Below are 22246 nucleotides of genomic sequence, written 5' to 3' on the forward strand. Positions count from 1 at the left end.
TAAGTGTGGTTCCACTATATGCAGTTGTGTAATTGTTGCCAGCTGAGGTTTCATTGTATGCTGTTGTGTAATTGCTGCCAGATGCAGTTACTGTGTCATTTTGGTTAGCTGTAGTTGGAATTGGATTGTAATTGTTGCCAGCTGTAGTTGTACTGTTGACTGCTGTTGTGTAATTATTGTTAGTTCTAGTTGTACTAAAACTGTTGCCAGCTGTAGTTGCATTGTACATTGCCGTGTCATTCTTGCTTGGTGTGGTTGCACTGTATGCAGTTGTATAAGTGTCGCCAGCTGTAGTTGCATTGTTCATTGCTGTGTAATTATTGCTAGCTGTAGTTACATTATAATTGTTGCCAGCTGTAGTTGTACTGTTGACTGTTGTGTAATTATTGTTAGTTGTAGTTGTACTAAAACTGTTGCCAGCTGTAGTTGCATTATAATTGTTGCCAGGTGCAGTTGTACTGTACGGAGCTGTATAATTGTTCCCAGCTGTAGTTGCATTGTTCACTGCTTTGTGATTATTGCCAGCTGTAGTTGTATTATAATTGTTGCCAGCTGTAGTTGTACTGTTGACTGTTGTGTAATTATTGTTAGCTGTAGTTGTACTAAAACTTTTGCCAGCTGTAGTTGCATTGTACATTGCTGTGTCATTCTTGCTTGGTGTGGTTGCACTGTATGCAGTTGTATAAGTATCGCCAGCTGTAGTTGCATTGTCCAGTGTTGTGCGATTGCTGCTAGCTGTGGTTGCATTATGCACTATTGTGAAATTAGTGGCAAGTGTGGTTGCATTATTAACTGTTGTGTAATTCTGGTTAGTTGTTGTTACGTTCAAATTTTTGCCAGCTGTACTTGCATCGTACATTGCTGTGTAATTCTTGGTCAGTGTGGTTCCACTATATGCAGTTGTGTAATTGTTGCCAGCTGAGGTTTCTTTGTATGCTGTTGTGTAATTGCTGCCAGATGCAGTTACTGTGTCATTTTGTTTAGCTGTAGTTGGAATTGGATTGTAATTGTTGCCAAGTGTAGTTGTACTGTTGACTGTTGTGTAATTATTGTTAGTTCTAGTTGTACTAAAACTGTTGCCAGCTGTAGTTGCATTGTACATTGCTGTGTCATTCTTGCTTGCTGTGGTTGCACTGTATGCAGTTGTATAAGTATCGCCAGCTGTAGTTGCATTGTCCAGTGTTGTGCGATTGCTGCTAGCTGTGGTTGCATTATACACTATTGTGAAATTAGTGGCAAGTGTTGTTGCATTATTTACTGTTGTGTAATTCTTGTTAGTTGTTGTTACGTTCAAATTTTTGCCAGCTGTACTTGCATCGTACATTGCTGTGTAATTCTTGGTCAGTGTGGTTCCACTATATGCAGTTGTGTAATTGTTGCCAGCTGAGGTTTCATTGTATGCTGTTGTGTAATTGCTGCCAGATGCAGTTACTGTGTCATTTTGGTTAGCTGTAGTTGGAATTGGATTGTAATTGTTGCCAGCTGTAGTTGTACTGTTGACTGCTGTTGTGTAATTATTGTTAGTTCTAGTTGTACTAAAACTGTTGCCAGCTGTAGTTGCATTGTACATTGCTGTGTCATTCTTGCTTTGTGTGGTTGCACTGTATGCAGTTGTATAAGTGTCGCCAGCTGTAGTTGCATTGTTCATTGCTGTGTAATTATTGCTAGCTGTAGTTGCATTATAATTGTTGCCAGCTGTAGTTGTACTGTTGACTGTTGTGTAATTATTGTTAGTTGTAGTTGTACTAAAAGTGTTGCCAGCTGTAGTTGCATTATAATTGTTGCCAGGTGCAGTTGTACTGTACAGAGCTGTATAATTGTTGCCAGCTGTAGTTGCATTGTTCACTGCTTTGTGATTATTGCTAGCTGTAGTTGCATTATAATTGTTGCCAGCTGTAGTTGTACTGTTGACTGTTGTGTAATTATTGTTAGCTGTAGTTGTACTAAAACTTTTGCCAGCTGTAGTTGCATTGTACATTGCCGTGTCATTCTTGCTTGGTGTGGTTGCACTGTATGCAGTTGTATAAGTATCACCAGCTGTAGTTGCATTGTCCAGTGTTGTGCGATTGCTGCTAGCTGTGGTTGCATTATACACTATTGTGAAATTAGTGGCAAGTGTAGTTGCATTATTAACTGTTGTGTAATTCTGGTTAGTTGTTGTTACGTTCAAATTTTTGCCAGCTGTAGTTGCATTGTACATTGCTGTGTAATTCTTGGTCAGTGTGGTTCCACTATATGCAGTTGTGTAATTGTTGCCAGCTGAGGTTTCTTTGTATGCTGTTGTGTAATTGCTGCCAGATGCAGTTACTGTGTCATTTTGGTTAGCTGTAGTTGGAATTGGATTGTAATTGTTGCCAGCTGTAGTTGTACTGTTGACTGTTGTGTAATTATTGTTAGTTCTAGTTGTACTAAAACTGTTGCCAGCTGTAGTTGCATTGTACATTGCTGTGTAATTCTTGCTAGGTGTGGTTGCACTGTATGCAGTTGTATAAGTGTCGCCAGCTGTAGTTGCATTGTCCAGTGTTGTGCGATTGCTGCTAGCTGTGGTTGCATTATACACTATTGTGAAATTAGTGGCAAGTGTAGTTGCATTATTAACTGTTGTGTAATTCTGGTTAGTTGTTGTAACATTGAAATTGTTGCCAGCTGTACTTGCATTGTACATTGCTGTGTAATTCTTGGTCAGTGTGGTTCCACTATATGCAGTTGTGTAATTGTTGCCAGCTGAGGTTTCATTGTATGCTGTTGTGTAATTGCTGCCAGATGCAGTTACTGTGTCATTTTGGTTAGCTGTAGTTGGAATTGGATTGTAATTGTTGCCAAGTGTAGTTGTACTGTTGACTGTTGTGTAATTATTGTTAGTTCTAGTTGTACTAAAACTGTTGCCAGCTGTAGTTGCATTGTACATTGCTGTGTCATTCTTGCTTGCTGTGGTTGCACTGTATGCAGTTGTATAAGTATCGCCAGCTGTAGTTGCATTGTCCAGTGTTGTGCGATTGCTGCTAGCTGTGGTTGCATTATACACTATTGTGAAATTAGTGGCAAGTGTGGTTGCATTATTAACTGTTGTGTAATTCTGGTTAGTTGTTGTTACGTTCAAATTGTTGCCAGCTGTACTTGCATTGAACATTGCTGTGTAATTCTTGGTCAGTGTGGTTCCACTATATGCAGTTGTGTAATTGTTGCCAGCTGAGGTTTCTTTGTATGCTGTTGTGTAATTGCTGCCAGATGCAGTTACTGTGTCATTTTGGTTAGCTGTAGTTGGAATTGGATTGTAATTGTTGCCAGCTGTAGTTGTACTGTTGACTGCTGTTGTGTAATTATTGTTAGTTCTAGTTGTACTAAAACTGTTGCCAGCTGTAGTTGCATTGTACATTGCTGTGTCATTCTTGCTTGGTGTGGTTGCACTGTATGCAGTTGTATAAGTGTCGCCAGCTGTAGTTGCATTGTTCATTGCTGTGTAATTATTGCTAGCTGTAGTTGCATTATAATTGTTGCCAGCTGTAGTTGTACTGTTGACTGTTGTGTAATTATTGTTAGTTGTAGTTGTACTAAAAGTGTTGCCAGCTGTAGTTGCATTATAATTGTTGCCAGGTGCAGTTGTACTGTACGGAGCTGTATAATTGTTCCCAGCTGTAGTTGCATTGTTCACTGCTTTGTGATTATTGCTAGCTGTAGTTGTATTATAATTGTTGCCAGCTGTAGTTGTACTGTTGACTGTTGTGTAATTATTGTTAGCTGTAGTTGTACTAAAACTTTTGCCAGCTGTAGTTGCATTGTACATTGCCGTGTCATTCTTGCTTGGTGTGGTTGCACTGTATGCAGTTGTATAAGTATCGCCAGCTGTAGTTGCATTGTCCAGTGTTGTGCGATTGCTGCTAGCTGTGGTTGCATTATACACTATTGTGAAATTAGTGGCAAGTGTGGTTGCATTATTAACTGTTGTGTAATTCTGGTTAGTTGTTGTTACGTTCAAATTGTTGCCAGCTGTACTTGCATTGTACATTGCTGTGTAATTCTTGGTCAGTGTGGTTCCACTATATGCAGTTGTGTAATTGTTGCCAGCTGAGGTTTCATTGTATGCTGTTGTGTAATTGCTGCCAGATGCAGTTACTGTGTCATTTTGGTTAGCTGTAGTTGGAATTGGATTGTAATTGTTGCCAGCTGTAGTTGTACTGTTGACTGTTGTGTAATTATTGTTAGCTGTAGTTGTACTAAAACTTTTACCAGCTGTAGTTGCATTGTACATTGCCGTGTCATTCTTGCTTGGTGTGGTTGCACTGTATGCAGTTGTATAAGTATCGCCAGCTGTAGTTGCATTGTCCAGTGTTGTGCGATTGCTGCTAGCTGTGGTTGCATTATACACTATTGTGAAATTAGTGGCAAGTGTGGTTGCATTATTAACTGTTGTGTAATTCTGGTTAGTTGTTGTTACATTCAAATTGTTGCCAGCTGTACTTGCATTGTACATTGCTGTGTAATTCTTGGTCAGTGTAGTTGCACTATATGCAGTTGTGTAATTGTTGCCAGCTGAGGTTTCATTGTATGCTGTTGTGTAATTGCTGCCAGATGCAGTTACTGTGTCATTTTGGTTAGCTGTAGTTGGAATTGGATTGTAATTGTTGCCAGCTGTAGTTGTACTGTTGACTGCTGTTGTGTAATTATTGTTAGTTCTAGTTGTACTAAAACTGTTGCCAGCTGTAGTTGCATTGTACATTGGTGTGTAATTGTTGCCAACTGTAGTTGCATTATAATTGTTGCCAGGTGCAGTTGTACTGTACGCAGTTGTATAATTGTTGCCGGCTGTAGTTGCATTGTACACTGCCGTGTCACTGTTGCCAGTTGTAGTTGCACTGTATGCAGTTTTATAAGTGTCGCCAGCTGTAGTTGCATTGTCCAGTGTTGTGCGATTGCTGCTAGCTTTGGTTGCATTATTCACTATTGTGAAATTAGTGGCAAGTGTAGTTGCATTATTATCTGTTGTGTAATTCTGGTTAGTTGTTGTTACATTCAAATTGTTGCCAGCTGTAGTTGCATTGTATATTGCTGTGTAATTCTTGCTCAGTGTGGTTGCACTATATGCAGTTGTGTAATTGCTGCCAGATGCAGTTACTGTGTCATTTTTGCTAGCTGTAGTTGGAGTTGCATTGTTCAATGCCATGTAATTATTGCTAGCTATAGTTGCATTATAATTGTTGCCAGCTGTAGTTGTATTGTTGACTGTTGTGTAATTATTGTTAGTTGTAGTTGTACTAAAACTGTTGCCAGCTGTAGTTGCATTGTACATTGGTGTGTAATTGGTGCTAACTGTAGTGGCATTGTAATTGTTGCCAGATGCAGTTGTACTGTCCACAGTTGTATAATTGTTGTCAGCTGTAGCTGCATTGTTCATTGCCGTGTAATTATTGCTAGCTGTAGTTGCATTATAATTGTTGCCAGCTGTAGTTGTACTGTTGACTGTTGTGTAATTATTGTTAGTTGTAGTTGTACTAAAATTGTTGCCAGCTGTAGTTGCATTGTACATTGCCGTGTAATTGTTGCCAACTGTAGTTGCAATGTTCATTGTCGTATAATTATTGCTAGCTGTAGTTGCATTATAATTGTTGCCAGCTGTAGTTATACTGTTGAATGTTGTGGAATTATTATTAGTTGTAATTGTACTAAAACTTTTGCCAGCTGTAGCTGCATTGTACATTGCCGTGTCATTCTTGGTTGGTGTGGTTGAACTGTATGCAGTTGTATAAATGTCACCAGCTGTAGTTGCATTGTCCAGTGTTGTGTAATTGCTGCTAGCTGTGGTTGCATTATACAGTATTGTGAAATTAATGGTAGGTGTAGTTGCATTATTAACTGTTGTGTAATTCTGGTTAGTTGTTGTTACATTGAAATTGTTGCCAGCTGTAGTTGCATTGTACATTGCTGTGTAATTCTTGCTCAGTGTGGTTGGACTGTATGTTGCAGTTGTGTAATTGTTGCCAGCTGAGGTTTCATTGTATGCTGTTGTGGAATTGCTGCCAAATGCAGTTATTGTGTCATTTTTGTTAGCTGTAGTTGGAGTTGCACTATAATTGTTGCCAGCTGTAGTTGTGCTGTATGCAGTTGTATAATTGTTGCCAGCTGTAGTTGCATTTTTCATTGCTGTGTAATTATTGCTAGCTGTAGTTGCATTAGAATTGTTGCCAGCTGTAGTTGCATTGTTGACTGTTGTGTTATTATTGTTTGTTGTAGCTGTACTAAAACTGTTGCCAGCTGTAGTTGCATTGTACATTGGTGTGTAATTGTTGCCAACTGTAGTTGCATTATAATTGTTGCCAGGTGAAGTTGTACTGTATGCAGTTGTATAATTGTTGCCAGCTGTAGTTGCATTGTTCATTGCTGTGTAATTATTGCTAGCTGTAGTTATGTTGTACACTGTTGTGCTATTTGAAAAACGTGTAAATGTTTCATCTGTGGTTTGGTTGGAAACTGTTGTAAGATCTGGGGAAGTTACGTTGTTGGTGGGAGAAGGTGTAACTGTAGATACATTGTACTTTATTGTGTTAAGGGTAGAAGATTTAACAGCAGTTATGTTGTACTTTGTTGTGTCATGGTGTGTAAAAGCATTAAGTGTAGTTGCACTGTCTACAGTTTGAATAGGAGATGGTGTAAATGTGTTTATGTTATTGGAAGAGAGTGCAGTACTGTTAAGCATTGAATCAGGCACAGCAGTTGTGTTTTGTACTGTCATATTGTTGGCATTTTTCATGGTGTTGGCTAGTCGGGTTTCGCTAGATAAAGCATTTTGTACTGTTGTGTAATTGAACATAGTTCCAGTCTGGAGAACAGGTTGTGCTGTTGAGGACTGAGCACTGGTAGCAGCTTGTGAGCCTGTCGTGTTTTCTGGTTTTTGTGCTGTATTTTTAGTTGTTGCATAAATGTCTCCACTGGTATTGGTCACAGAGTTGTTAGCTGTAGTAATGCTGTTAGTCAGAGTGGAAGGTTGTGTTGTGCTTGGAGCAGCTGAAGTGTCTGAAGGGCAGCTGTCAGTCAGAAGAACAGCAAGTGTCTCGCTGGCTTCACTGTGAAAACAAAGACAGATAATATCCTATAATTATATTATTTCATAAATATGCTATGTTTTGGTTATGTTGCATATGCTCCAACAAGTTTGCAATTTCTTCAATGTTTCCCAGAAATATGAAAAATCGGCTTTTATATATGTTGCTTACAGGTAGCGTGCATGACTGTAAACCCATCATTTTCAAAAGCTGTATTCCACAAAATCTTTTATACTCTTGTTACCATGTTAGAAGGGTGGGATCAGACTGGCAAACATGTGAGCTCAGCAGGTCACTGGCGACCCAGGTCAGGTTGGAGTCCAACAGTGTGCTGATAGGCAAACCAGGAGTCCCACACACCACTGAGAAAACACAGAGTAACATCAGTAACAGCGATAAATGTTTATGGTTGCACCATCGGAGAAACAAACATGCAAACTAACTCAGGCGAGTCGGCGAACTTTCAGCTGTGATGGAATTGTCCACAAAAATCTGTTGCACGAGTTGCTTTAGGGAGCAAACGTCAACGGGTCCGGACATCTCCAGTATCACCATACAGCTGTACAACCTGGAGACCAACAGAAAAGAAGGCAGAAATGTTATTTCTTGCCTATTCCACTTAAAACAATTTACAAATTAACCACCAAACAAATCCATTTTCAGTGTTTTTAGAGAAGCTTTTAGAGTACCGTATTTTCCGGAGTATAAGTCGCACTTTTTTTCATAGTTTGGCTGGGGGTGCGACCTATACTCCGGAGCGACTTATATGTGAAATTTATAACACATGAACCAAAATACTCCAGCCACTTGACATCTCTGTGAACTGCAGCTTTAAGGCAGTCTTGCGTAACCTGTGGGCGCAGTGGATGATGGACGGAGAGCACAGCTTAACGGCAACTGGGAGAATGCGCCACGCAACTTTCCTGGAAGTCATTGGATGGATCAAGAAAACATGGGCTTCAGTGACAAACCATCCTGTTGGGATTCAGAAAGGCTGGAATAATTGGAACTGCAGCTGACGACGAGTCTGACGAAAGCGACACAGAAGAGGAAGCGGCGCTTCGTCTACGTACGGAGTGTACGGAATTGTTTAGAAGTGACACCGAGGATGAAGAATTCAATGGATTGATGGTTTGGTTAACTTGTTAGCATGTTCTTTATGCTATGGTTATCTGAATAACTGTTAATGTTACGTTAACATACCAGATACGTACTCTGTTCGTTGTGCGTCATGTAGCTGAATGTGTTATGTTAGCATAACGTAGGTGTAACCGTGTTCGTCCTGTTCTTTAATCCATTATTATTTTAAATTGCCTTACAAGATGGAATTTCTGCTCTGAGTCTCGGATTCTATCAAATACCCCCCCCCCCCCCAAAAAAAAAAAAAAAGTGCGACTTATAGTCCAGTGCGACTTATATATGTTTTTTTTTTCTTTATTATGCATTTTTTGGCTGGTGCGACCTATACTCCGGAGCGACTTATAGTCCGAAAAATACGGTATATGCAGGTAAAATGCAAAGAGAGAAAAAACAACAACATGAATACCTCTGCGATGTCCCATGACATTCTAGATGAACGCCCTGGATAAATAAAAACAAATAGTGAAAGCATGATAAACATTATAGAAGTATGATGAATAGTTACACAACAACATGACTGATCATTTTACACTAGGTTCCAAAGTAAGAGTTACCTGATACTGCTTTATGATATTATTGTAATTGTTGCACCTGGAAAAAAAAGAACTTTTAATGTGTGAATTAATATCAGCAAAATTGCTTTTTGTTACAAGCAATCCAATTTAACATTCAAGAGGTGTTTAAATGACACCTTTTATTCTCTCTATGGCTAAGATACAGACAAAGACACCCAGAACCAGCATGTTCCCAGTTAGGCCTTAGTTTTCAAGTTTCACTAACACTTGGCAAGTAGTTACAGAGTAATTACAGAGTGTTTGCAGACACTGCCACGCAAACTACAGGCAATCGCAGCAATCTTTGAGTCACCAAAGCAATCACAAGGAGGTTTACAGTGCATCACTGTTTACTAGTTTCACCAAGCATCCTCCAGCAATTACTGGCCAACCGGTTGGGAATGATACATTTTTCCCCAGCGACCAGTGGTTGCCAGAGGGCCTCTAAGCCTGTACAACTGAGGCCTTAGAAAACCAGCAAATTTTAGTTTAACAACAGAAACTCTTACTGCACACTGATACCATAGTGAATACCAACATGAGCTAGATTTACTACATATACTGTAAGTGGATCAAGACTTACTGTGTACTTGTGGGACACTGGAGGGTTGCAGGCTTTAGTAACTGTCAGATAGGTTTGCAAAGTTAGAACATAATCTATATATACAAAATGAAGCATACTTGAAGCATACAGTGTGGTACATACCAAGTTTTTCAGGGACTGAATGTTAACAGCATTATTGTTAATATTGATTCTAAAGGTGTAAAACTGACCTGAGACAAGAAGATAAAGAAAAAGGTGGTAAGTGTGGGGGGAGAGTTTCTGAGACACCATAAATATGCTCATTAACGTTATTGCAGAGAGCTAGATGAGGAGATTTATACCACTCTAATGTGACTGAAAATATCTTCAGGTCAGCAAAGAGACTAAAAGCAGTTGGGAATTAATATGTAATTATCAAGATCCACCCATCTGTTTTCTTCCACTTGTCCAATTCACCGGGGCTAACACTGAAACAGACAACCATTCACTCCCAGTGTTGAACTTTTACAGGGGTTATGCGCTGCTTGTGGCCTTCACATTAAGCTAAGCTAAATAATAATCTGGACAGTGGGACAAGAAGGATCTTCTCATAAAATTCACTCTGTAGAAGCAAACAAATTTTCCAAAACACTAAATAAGTCCTTTAAATTTAAATAACAATGTTGCATTCACTCATCACATATTGCAGCAGTCTGCATTTTAAAAAATATCAATGCAATATTGTGTTAATTTTTCTTACGTGTAGAATTACAGAAAGCGGTGCAATCACAGTAGCGAGGCGCTCCCCCTGAGGATCAGACAAATGCGGTTACAGCAGCAAAACCATTGATGAACAGGTGTGAATATAAAGAGCATCTGTATTTATGATACTCACTACTGCATGAATCTGTCTTCGTTTGAGGAGCTAAGTTGGAGTTGGGCTCTAAGAGGAAGCTAGAAAATAAACATGGATAAGATGCAGAGTGTGCAGACATGCATCGAAGGCACATATAAAAAAAGGGTGTTGCTCACCATGTGAGTGTGGAGGATTTGTTTGATTGACAGATATCATCCAAAGAAGATGTGGAATTGCATCTCACAAAACCGCCACTGGAGGGCTCCACATCTTCACAAAGATTTCGACCTGATGTGGGGAAAATCCAAGGAGCTGAGTACTGGATCAGTTAATGTTTGATACACTCTGGGTTTTAGTTATTCAGTCTTTATTTATTTACAACTTACAAGACCTCTAAAAGAATCATCTCTCTCTCTCACACACACACACACAAACACCACAGCCTACCTGAGTATTGTTGCTGACCATGTCCATCCCTTTATTACCCCAGTGTGCCAAATCTCAGACAGCTGTTTTCATGTCACAAAGCTCAAATCACCTCAACCTGATTTCTTGAACATGACAATGAGTTCACTGTACACAAATGGCCTCCACAGTCACCAGATCTCAATCCAGTAGAGCACTTTTGGGATGCGGTGGAACGGGAGAGTCATATAATTGATGTCCAGCTGACAAATCTGCAGAAACTGTGTGATACTATCATGTCAATATGGACCAAAATCTCTGAGGAATGTTTCTAAAACCTTGTTGAAACTATGAAACAAAGAATTAAGGCATTTCTGAAGGCAAAGAGGGGGGTCCAACCCAGTACTTCTAAGATGTACCAATTAAAGTGATCTGTGAATGTAAGTTACAAAAAGACTAAAGCAATTTCCATCTCCAAGCTGATGCGTGGCACATTACATGTGCATTATATCAGAAACTAGTTGGTTCAGAGTTGGTATGAGGAACTCTTTAAGCCAATCTTCCCTGTCATCTGCTGTGGTTATAACAATTCCTCTAATAAATATAAATATCTCTGAAGCTTCAATGAGAATGTCTAAATGAAAACAGAGAGCTCAGTGACGACTGACCGTTTCAGATACATCACTGCAGAGCAGAGGTGGAAAGCGACAAGGTACAAATACGTCATTACTGCCATAACTATCATTTTTAGGTTATCTGCACTTTACTTGAGTATTTTTTTTCTTTTTGGCTTTTTACTTTTATAGCCTACACTTTAACACCAATTTCTCTACTTTCTACACCTTAAACTTTTATAGTAGGCTCTTTCCTTTAGGTTTAAGACATTTGAGGGGAGTTATTTCTCATCAGTGGGTGCTTTCAAACATCAAAGCAACTTGAACCTAAATGGAGGGCACAACAACAAAGACAATCCTATTGGTGTATCCATCACCTGTGCTTATCGCACGCTATTAGAGGCAAAAACATTTATTCAAAGCAGTGGCACGTGTCAGCCTTTACACAGAATCTAATGGAGCTCACAACAAAAATGATGGTGATTCTTTCCCTCACCTCGCACCACTGCAGCCAATATTAGGGTTGCCCCACCTGCTGAATCCCACTTTAACACCTTATTATCCTCGTGTTTCTGTTTAGGTGCGAAGTCGCCCATCTGCAATGTAGGCAACAGCAAACAGAGCCAGTTGTTTCTATTCCCTTTGTTTTTCTCTGCTTGAGATCTACATAGCAGATGTTTGAGCTGAGTGCTATCGTTAGAATTAGAATTTAAGTTGAACTAGAGTTTGCAGAGTTAGACTGTACTTTTTCAGCTTTTACCGGAGATTTTTTTTTTTTAACACAAGTATCTGTACATCTAATTAAGTGTGAATGTGTGTACTTTTGTCACCTGTGCTGCACCTGTGCTGCAACAAATCAAATGTCTCTATCCAGTGGTTAAAACAAATTCAGAATATCTACTTTGCAAATATACAAAGCAGACAGCATAATGTTCTGTTTTTGTATGGATATTTGCAAAAACTTTCCCATCTATTTTGATAATAGGATCAAGATGTGGCATTTGGGTTGAAGATTCTGATGCTAACATACTAACATTTAGATTAAGGTGAAGGTAACCCCTGTTTTTACTATACTCAACAAACATATAAACGCACAAACCCAAAAAAGTTAAGTTAAAATGACCTTGCCTTAACATGCCCACGCATTCCAGGAGGAATAGGACAACATCCCACAGGCCGCTATTGATAATCTTGTGATGTCTATGCGCCACAGATGCGTGACAAACTGAGTGCTGTGACCACGCTGTGTTCACTTTGTGATAACACATGGACTGTTGCATAAAGGTCTGAAACACTGGCCGCTATTGAAGCCTGAAATGATACTGAGTGTATCCACAAATTGTTGTGCTTATACAGTGTTGGTTAGTTATGAGATGAAAAGGGAAAATATTTTGTGTGTTTAGATTTTTGTTGAGTGTATAAGAGCAATCAGTTTTGCAGGCTCACCCTGTGGGTTGATTAAGGCTATCACAATATCAGACTTTCATCACAGGATTACTGAAGCCAAAAGAATTCACTTCAATGATATTATTGCAATATAGCAATTAAATAAAACTGACATATAAATTACATAAGATTTCTCACACACACATGCACACTGAAACTGAACTGCACAACAAATAGATTATGTATACATGTGTTTTTAACTGACCAGGCCCTTAACTGGCACTTATATTTGAGCTCTGAACCTCATCTCTTGGTAACAGCAGGCCAATGCACATGTTTGTGCACGTTTGGTGGTTCATGTTGGCGCTTTGCATTTATGTATTTGCATGGAGTCTGTATGACTGAAAAATACTTTGTAAAGAAGTTGTATAACTGGGTGCGACTGTGATGATGTTTCACACGATTGCATTCAAAGAGTTTAAAGTTTTCTGATGTGGTTTACAGTTTGGAGGCAGCACAGTGGTGCAGTGGTTAGCCCTGCTGCCTCACAGCTGGGAGGTCCTGGATTTGAATCCAGGCTGGAGCCTTTCTGTGTGGAGTTTGCATGTTCTCCTAGTGCCTGCATAGGTTCTCTCTGGCTTCCTCCCACAGTCCAAAGACGCGTGTGTGTGTGTGTGCACGTGTGTGTGCGCGTGTGTGCGTAGGTTAATTGGTGAGTCTAAACTGGCTGTAGGTTTGACTGTGAGTGTGAATGGTTGTCTGTCTCTCTTTGTCAGCCCTCTAACAGACTGGAGAAAAGCTAGGATAGGCTCCAGGCCCTCCACAACCCTGAACGGATAAGCAGAACAAAATGAATGGATCGATGGATGGAAAATGGATGGTTTAAGATAATATATATATATATATATATATATATATATATATATATATATATATATATATATATATATATATATATATATATATATATATATATATATATATATATATATATAAACACTACTAGTTATGAAGATTTACATTACTTATCACTTGAATCTTACAAAGATTTTTTTTTGTCAGCAGTTGCAGGAAAGAGTGCAGAAATTGTCAGCAGATTTATTGCTTTATTGGCTGCTACAAATAAACAAGAAACACAAAGTGCAAAAGCTGAAGCAAAACATGAATTCAAAACAGAAGCTTGGAGAACAATGGGAGAACACACAGAGCATGCACCAATCTCCAATCTCATTGTACATCCTGTATAATGACAATAAAGGCATTCTATTCTATTCTATTCTATTCTATTCTATGCACAGACAGGTGCAAACAGTCAAGGGCTTCAGTTTTGCTGAGGAAGCTTCTGAGTGAAGTAACCCAAAGTATCTGTATCAGTATCCAAAATAACAGCTGCTCACTTTCTAAATGCTAAGGAAAAGTGCTTCAACACTTTCTTCATTACTTCATTTGGCAAAGCATGCACTAAACTATACTTTACAAAAAGAATGGAGATAATGCCATCCCAGATCTCAGAGTCAGTCATTATCCAGCCATCATTAAAAATAATCAACATAACTGTCATTGAAGGTTAATTTGCTAGACAGCATAAAATTGGACCCTGGAGCAAAGGAAAAAGGTCTGCCCCTCCCCGAGCCTGGTTCTTCCTGTTAAAAGGGAGTTTTTCCTTCCCACTGTCGCCAAGTGCTTGCTCATCTGATTGTTGGGGCTTTTCTGTGTTATTGCAGTTTCTTTACTGCATGATATAAAGCGCCTTGAGGTGACTGACATTGTGATTTGGTGCTATATAAATAAAATTTAATTAAATTCAACTGAATTGAATTGAATTGAATTGCTGGATAAGGTTTTACACAACAATCCGACTCTCCTATCATCAGTACAAGATTCTGATGAAAAATGAATGCAGCTCTGGATGGAAAGAAATGTGACACTGCATAAGCTTATGGAAATGAGTTTGGTGAATGAGCCATGGTGAATGTGTTCTATCAACAAAGCTAAAGACTAAATATTTCCAGTGAAATGCTGGAGGGCGTAACTTTTTTTTTTTTGGCAGTGTATTTTTCACCAGTTCTTTTTTTATGACCTGCATGAAACAACCTGCTAATAGTAGTCTATAGTCCATCTTACTCCCATCAGCAACATTATTAAGGAGCCTCGTATAAGCATTGTGTAAATGTAATTGGATTCTCTGGGTACTGCAGTTCTCTTTTCCTTTTAAATTGGACTGTTTGATCACAGCCAGGGAACAAGAAGGGAAGATAATGACAGGAAGTTAAACACAGGCAACACAAGAGCAATTGCCAGAGTAAAACAGGAAGTTGGACTGAGGAAGACAGGGGAACTAACACATAGACAAAACAGAAGGAAACAAATGCTCACCGATTCTCTCCACCTCTCCTATGATTGTTGCTTGCATTAGTCCTCCAGCTTGCTGCAGTGCAGAGTCTCCAGCTCGCTGCAGTTCACACGCTGAGACAGCATAGCTGAGCAGCAGCACCACATCGCAGGCTGTGTGGCTGGAAACAAAAGTATTTCTTGTGAGGATGTACAATCGGTTGTATATGTAACAGTCATACAAAGCAGCTACGGATATCCTTTTTACCTTATGTTCATTGTTGCACGACAGGACACTTCAACTACCTGCAAAGATAAAAAGGAGAGTTAAAGCTGCATGTCAGCCTTGCAGAAGACATTTGATTCTGTAAAGTATAAGTTGTTGCCATGCCTGGAACAGACTGACCTGAAGTTGTCTGTCACCCTGACAGAAATCTAAAATGCCTGTGTCTCCTTGTGCTGCACCATCACTATTATTGTGACAACCGAATGCTTTTGACACCTGAGCGATAGATGGAGAGAGGGAGTCAGACAGATGAAGATGTTTGTGGGAGGTGATGGAAGTTTGACATGTAAAGTAAAGCAACATATTTTGTGTTAGTTCTGTAGCTTTGCACTTTCGATGGCGTAAAACAACCACTCACGTTGAATTGCAAAAGCATATGTCTCTGACAATGACATTAACTGCTGGATGTCTCAAAACCTCTTAGAACATATACACTATATTGCCAAAAATATTCAATAATCCATCCAAATCATTGAATTCAGGTGTTCCAATCACTTTCATGACAGAGAGGGGTCAGTGGACACTGAGGGGTATAGTGTGCAGAGGTCACCAACTTTCTGCAGAGTCAGTCGCTACAGACCTCTAAACTTCATGTGGACTCCAGATCAGCTCAAGAACAGTGAGTAGAGAGCTTCATGGAATAGGTTTCCATGGCCAAGCAGCTGCATCTAAGCCTTACATCACCAAGCGCAATGCAAAGTGTTGGATGCAGTGGTGCACAAAGCAGGTCCATAAAGACATGGATGAGTGAGTTTGGTGTGGAAAAACTTGACTGGCCTGCACAGAGTCCTGACCTGAAACTGACAGAACACCGTTGAGATGAATTAGAGCAGAGACTGTGAGCCAGGCCTTCTCGTTCAACATCAGTGTCTGACCTCCCAGGTGGGCTTCTGGAAGAATGGTCAAATTCACATAAATACTCCTAAACCTTGTGGAAAGCCTTCCCAGAAGAGTTGAAGCTGTTATAGCTGCAAAAGGTAGGCCGACATCATATTAAACACCATGGATTAAGAATGTGATTTTACTCAAGTTCATATGTGTATGAAGGCAGATGAGTGAATACTTTTGGCAACATAGTGTACATATATATTCTGAGACCATTGGTTTCAGTTTGGAAACGGTTTTGTTTATATTTTCATTCAAATGCTACAGTTACATATGTATAGTGGCTTTCATGTGGATTCATATGTTTACAGATGATTTTTAGATATGTTCAGCACATGGTAAACATAAACTTTAATAACATAATAACCCACTGCTACATCCAGGATGTTGTTTTATTCCAAGTGGGACTTTAACTCATGGTCTTGTGGGTAACAAACTCATGAAACTACTTAAAAGAGAGCCAGCAACAGTTTGTAAAAAGTCAAAGAGGTCATACTGTCAGTCAGGTTTCTTAACTTGTTATGCAGCAAGAAATATTTCTCATTCAAAGTCAAAATTGTTTTCAGGTGATTCGCACGGCTGGAATGTACTGCTCCTGCAAACGTACATTGTGTTAGCAAAGCTTGTTTGTAAAGCAGGTAAATGCATGTGTCAGTGGAGGGGTGGAAACTGTAAGACATGAGAAACATAACAATATGGACAAGGGAAACTTTTCATTCTCACCATGTTGTAGACATCTTGCTGAGTCTTATTACCCTCTATGCTTATGGGCATCCAATAGTAAGCACCTGCAGAAAGCAATACAACTGTAAGCCCACAAAAATGCAAAAAGGAAAAAGGGCACAAAGTTAATATTTGCTTACTTTTATTGGAACAAAGTTGGCGGGCATCACATTTCACTAATCTGGGAGATCCTAAAAGGAAATGTCAACTTTAAAGATTGTTTCTTCACATTAGTAACACAATCGTAAACAGAGGCATCAGTTAAATAAACTGTGCAGTTTGTTTCTATCTATGCAGACAAACCTGATGTGAATAATCCTCCAGGGGTGCTTTGATTGGCAGGCAGAGCTTTGATTGAAGGCACAGGGGTGCTTGTTGAGATCTGATTGGCTGAACTGGTATTTACGGGCGGGGCTGATCTTAGGGGAGGAGGTGTGGTGCCTGTGCTGACAATGTGATCAGTGGTTTCAGGTGAAACAGTTGCTGAAAGACTCTGTGTTGAGGAAACTGAAATGAAATAGAATCAAGTGCCAAGTTTTACATTTTGTCAAGTAGAATAACTTCCAAGACATTATTGTTGGGTAGTAATTTTAAGGGCTCCCGAGTTACCCTCTGGCCGAAATGGAGTGGATTCAATTTTTTATAAAAACTCAATTAAAACCAAAGTTTCCAAAAAAAAAAAAATCACTGAAAGGAGAAGGACCCAATGCAGGCCATTCATTAGATATACAAGTTAAACCAAAGGAAAGGAAAGGAAAGGAAAGAGACAGGGACAGATGCAGATGCAGGAGGAAAGAGAGTGAGAGAGAACCTACTCACACACCTCATTATATAGAAACTGAAGATGCTAACTCTGCCCACTTACCTTTGACCCTTTGAATACCTGATCACCAAACTGAACAACTTCCAGGCAACTTTCCAGCTGCTTTCTGAGGTGTACTAAAAATACACACTTGTCCTCGAAGTGACCTTTACTTTATGACAGGTCTAATCAATAATATGGTCATCCTCAGGGTAAAGACATTGTAGCATTTAGACATCAGTCCCCAAATTAAATTTATCCCCCTAATATTTTATACTATCCAAATATGGTCAGTGTGCTGAATCATATTTCAAAAGGTATACAGGCATAGAGTGAGTTATAATATGATGTGATATGATGTAATATGAATATGGTATGTGTATAAATGAATACAAAACCTCGTGCATTGTATAAATTTAAGTATAGCAGGCCTCAGCCCTAAACTTCTATCCTAAACATACAGTGTTCATAATTCCAGTGTATGTATGACCACTATTACAATTAATAAATGATACTATAAATGAATTCTATGACTCCTACCATAACAACATAAAATCCCCAACATTATTTGGTCCCAATATCTATTGAGCTTTGTTCTTTTGACAGTTTTTCACAGGTGCACGTCAGGGCACTGATGCAGTTTTTCTCTTAATGCAGTTCTCAAATCAGTAACACATTTCCAACTCCAGATTGCCCACTTTCCTGAATACTGTCCAGCACTGCATTAACATGTTCAGTCAAATTACTTTGAGCTTTGTGGCAGAGTGTCAACATGGTGCTGGAAATATTCCACAGATTTTGCTCCGTATTGACATGACAGCATCACACAGTTGCTGCAGATTTGTCTTGTGCTCGTCCAAATTTCCCTTCACTAACCACTTCCCAAGGATGCTCTACTGGACTGAGATCTGATAACTATGAAGGTCATTGGAGTACAGCATTTTTCCAAGTCTGTGTTATGAAAAATGCCTTAACTGTTTTGAGAACTGCATTAAGAATAGTGAGAATGACCTTTCTGCTGTGAGAACTGTGCCAAATCAAGTGAGAAAACTATTATTACATACAAGTATATACTGTACATATAAGTATTGTCCTATACTATATAGTAGTTGGTGGTATGTGCCCATTATCCATTTTCTGATGCATAAAGTGTCAGTGATTTGTAACAGAAGGATGGCACCAAGAGTGAAAGGGATAATTTACAAGACAGTAGTGCGACCTGCTGTGATATATGGTTTGCAGACAGTGGCAGTGGCAAAAAGACAGGAGGCGGAGCTGAAGGTAGCAGAATTGAATACAGCATTCACTGGGAATGACCAGGATGGACATGACCAGAAATGAGTATATCAGAGGGATGACTCAGGCTGAGCAGTTTGGAGACAAAGTTAGAGGCAAGGCTGAGATGGTTTGGAGATGTGCAGAGGAGGGACAGTGGATATATTAGACAAAGGATTTTGAAGATGGATCTGTCAGGCAGTAGGAAAAGAGGAAGATCACACAGAGTATTCATGGATCTAGTGAAGGAGGACATGCAGAGGGTTGGTGTGACAGAGGAGGATGCTATGGTGGACCCTAAAGGGAGTGGCAGGAAGAAGAAGAAGAAGAAGAAGAAGAAGATATTTTCACATCCATCTTCTTGTATTCCTCAGAACTTAGCAATTCATTTTGGTGACAATAACTTTATTTCTGACAGTTATGTCAGAAATAAACATTACCTCACAAAGAAAGGCCACACTGCCATGAAGAATTGAAGCAGTTCTTAATGACAAAAAAGGGTCCAACTCAGTACTGGCAAGGTGTACCTAATAAAGTGCCCAATAAGTGTTTAATAATGAGTGTATATAACTGAAAATGCATTAGCTGGAAACTTAAACCTTTGACACTTTTTTATGATTCCATGACATTATTATGCTCATGAAATTTATACAAAGGATGGACAAAATAACACAAAGCAGTTCCACTTTAAAAACAGCCTTTGGTGCTTTTTTCTGATTTGCTGATAATAAAACAGGACTAGCTGAAAAAGTATTTTTACCAGAGAAAACAATGGACCAAAATGAAACCTCTTAGTACAGATAGTGGAATGCAAAGTAACAACAGGAAGCTGTTGCTGTTATTGAAGTGGATTTTGATACTTGTCTCAGGGTGATACTTACCAGATGAAGACAACAGGGACTGGGCACCTCCAGATGCAGTGACTGAAAATGTGAATAAGTTTGTTACACTTTTCTGTTTTGCACTGTAAGAGCATCTATATGATCTCCAGTCTTTTCTTTGCACTATTGTGTTGCCTTTTGTATTAAAGTAATTCTGCCTTCTACTGTACTAAGAATGGCATTATATAAAAGCGTATTTTCAACTGGTTATATAAAACTCCAAAAAAGTTAATGTTTTAGGTTTTTGCACGAGAACAAACAATTACACGGTCTTAAATGGACACTGGAAAAACCCTCTAATGGACACACACATATTTAGGCATTTACAAATAAAAATACATTTAGACAAATAACCACAACATGCGTACTGGTATCTAAATCACATAAGTCACATGGATACACCGTCAGTAGCGCTTCTGTAAACACGAATCCCACGTTTCAACCGTTTGTGGTCTACAAAGACACATAAAAACATGCAACATTCAGCATCCAACATGCTTGGGGAACATGCTCCGCCATGTATGCAGACAAGTGCAAGACGTAAAGATAGCAAAGACTGATAACACTCAGGTTTTGCATGCTTAACAAATAATTCAATACTGAGAAGAGATAACATCATGTTTTATCTGCTTCATGCGCAGGAGATACAGCCTCCTCAGGCCTCATTTATAAATGTCTTAGGCTATTGTGGCAACTTGAATTTGCAGGCGTAAAACTAAACAGTTTATTTTGCTTATTGTTGAAAGTTAAGTGGATGGATTTGGGTGTATGTGCAGCACTTTTTGCTCAGAACTTGGTAAAACTGAATTTTCTTTCCTCTTTTTATAAATTAAGTCTGTGCTTTTGTGATTGTGACGTCTTTCTTGTGAACCTTTTTACCTTGAAAGCACAAGTTGCAGACACATCTCTAGTGATGCACGATGAGATTAAGTGCTTAATAACATGCATAGAACATATTTAACATGCTGTGCTATGGTTAAGCTAATATTAAAGTCTTTACTATGATAAAATAACAGAAATGACAGCTCTGACTGTTATAAATGCAGGGAATGTTAGTTTGGAAGTTCATTTATGGTTGAAATTAATACATCTACTACAGTACAATTAGGATAAATGAGAAGTTTAGTTTTTTCATGTTTGGCTCACCACACAGAAGGTTGTGGTCTATCTGCCTCGCGCCGGGACTGGTCACTCCCCAGTATTGGGCGTTCCAGCCAATCACGGTGCCGTCCTCGCAGAGCCCATGATCACCCAAGTCCCCCCACACACGAAACAAGTACAGCTCCACTTTTCCGAGCTTAGACTCTGGGGGTCGGCTATTGGGACGGCAGCCCAGCCACAGAGAGCCAGAGGGGGGGATGGCCTGAGCAATGACTGTCCTCTTTGTCACAATGTGCCCATCAACCTGGAACATTTACACAGTTTGTGTTGCTTACATTATAAACAGAGGGTGTTGATAGTGACTTTAGCAGTAAAGGATTTTGTTAAAAAGTTGGATGTTATTACACCCATATTTATTGGCTTTCCTCTTCTAGTGGAATTTAAATGTGTTTTGTACACATTTAGACACCATTTGTGGCAGGGCATGGCCAAGAAGGTCAGTGTTACTTTTTTGAAAGTAAAAGATCTGAATACTTATTACCTCCAGACTAAAAGTGTTGCCCTTTACATCCCTCCTCAGACAGACTCTGTGCCACAGTGTTGGGGACAGCTGCAGAGGAAATTGGTGTCGGACTCCTAGCAGCCAACCGTATATTGCCTCGTCATCTCCCTCTAGGCCTAATTCAGGCCTAGGTGCGTAGACTGTTCTGTAAGAGAAGGCCACCCAGGCACCAGGGACGACCACACGAATGTCCACACATATGGTTATCTTATAAAGGAGAGGCATGGCTGCCCTGTCCTGCAGGGTCCAGTGGTCTTTACAGCCATTTAATACTGCTTTAGTGTCTCCCAGGAAATTGCCAAGTGCTGCAAATGGGTAAAAGAAATTCAGACAAAAAGTTTTAATTGCTCTGTGAAGCTGTGGTTGCTTAGAGCTTCAAATAACTTCAAATTAAGTGTGCTATTTCAATTAAGCAGTATGTTAACATTCTCCTTCCTAAAATTAAAAACTGTCTTTCCTTTTATTTACTTTTTTTTTTTTTTTTTTTTGTCTTTATGTGAATCAGTCATTACCTGTAGGAGCAGGTGACAGCAATGCAAACAAGAAGGCGAGGAGAAAGTTAGGTTTCCATCTCCACTGTCCCTCCAAGCAAAGGTAGCACATCCTCCTGGATATACGAGGCAGCACACGCCACAGTTAGTGATTTGCCTGCTTCTTCTTTTTGTTTTAATCCCTCTGCTGGTCAAGCTATTCAAATTAAATATCAACCATGCTTGCCAGCTTCCTCTTCCCATGTTTATGTGAAACTCCTCTTCTGCGTGTTTCTAGATGTGGTTTTGTGTCAGCTGTGGGATTACAGTCAACTACTCCTTTTCTCCCTGTAAGCTAAAACGACCTTATATTGGGCGTGTCTTTGTGTGCACTGAATCACTGACTGTGGGGCAT

At 39.4% G+C, this 22246-nt stretch overlaps 1 protein-coding gene across 1 annotated transcript; it reads right to left on the reverse strand.

Moving 5' to 3' along the window:
* Nucleotides 1-3251: 3251 nt before the first annotated feature.
* Nucleotides 3252-22246, reverse strand: LOC115799941 (adhesion G-protein coupled receptor G4-like). Its single transcript, XM_030757231.1, has 23 exons — nucleotides 22237-22246; nucleotides 21341-21666; nucleotides 20845-21103; nucleotides 20101-20151; nucleotides 19699-19740; nucleotides 17044-17247; nucleotides 16881-16931; nucleotides 16741-16805; nucleotides 15115-15152; nucleotides 14892-15028; nucleotides 10287-10398; nucleotides 10150-10208; nucleotides 9438-9505; nucleotides 9315-9355; nucleotides 8732-8768; nucleotides 8584-8618; nucleotides 7481-7605; nucleotides 7282-7399; nucleotides 6682-7058; nucleotides 5674-5793; nucleotides 4696-4938; nucleotides 3375-4131; nucleotides 3252-3255 (listed from the first exon to the last, which is right to left on the reverse strand). Exons 1-23 carry the CDS (start codon nucleotides 22244-22246, stop codon nucleotides 3252-3254), a joined length of 3279 nt encoding a protein of 1092 aa, XP_030613091.1.

This window comes from Archocentrus centrarchus, chromosome 20 (genome assembly GCF_007364275.1).
Source record: "Archocentrus centrarchus isolate MPI-CPG fArcCen1 chromosome 20, fArcCen1, whole genome shotgun sequence".
Classification (NCBI taxonomy): Eukaryota; Metazoa; Chordata; class Actinopteri; order Cichliformes; family Cichlidae; genus Archocentrus; species Archocentrus centrarchus.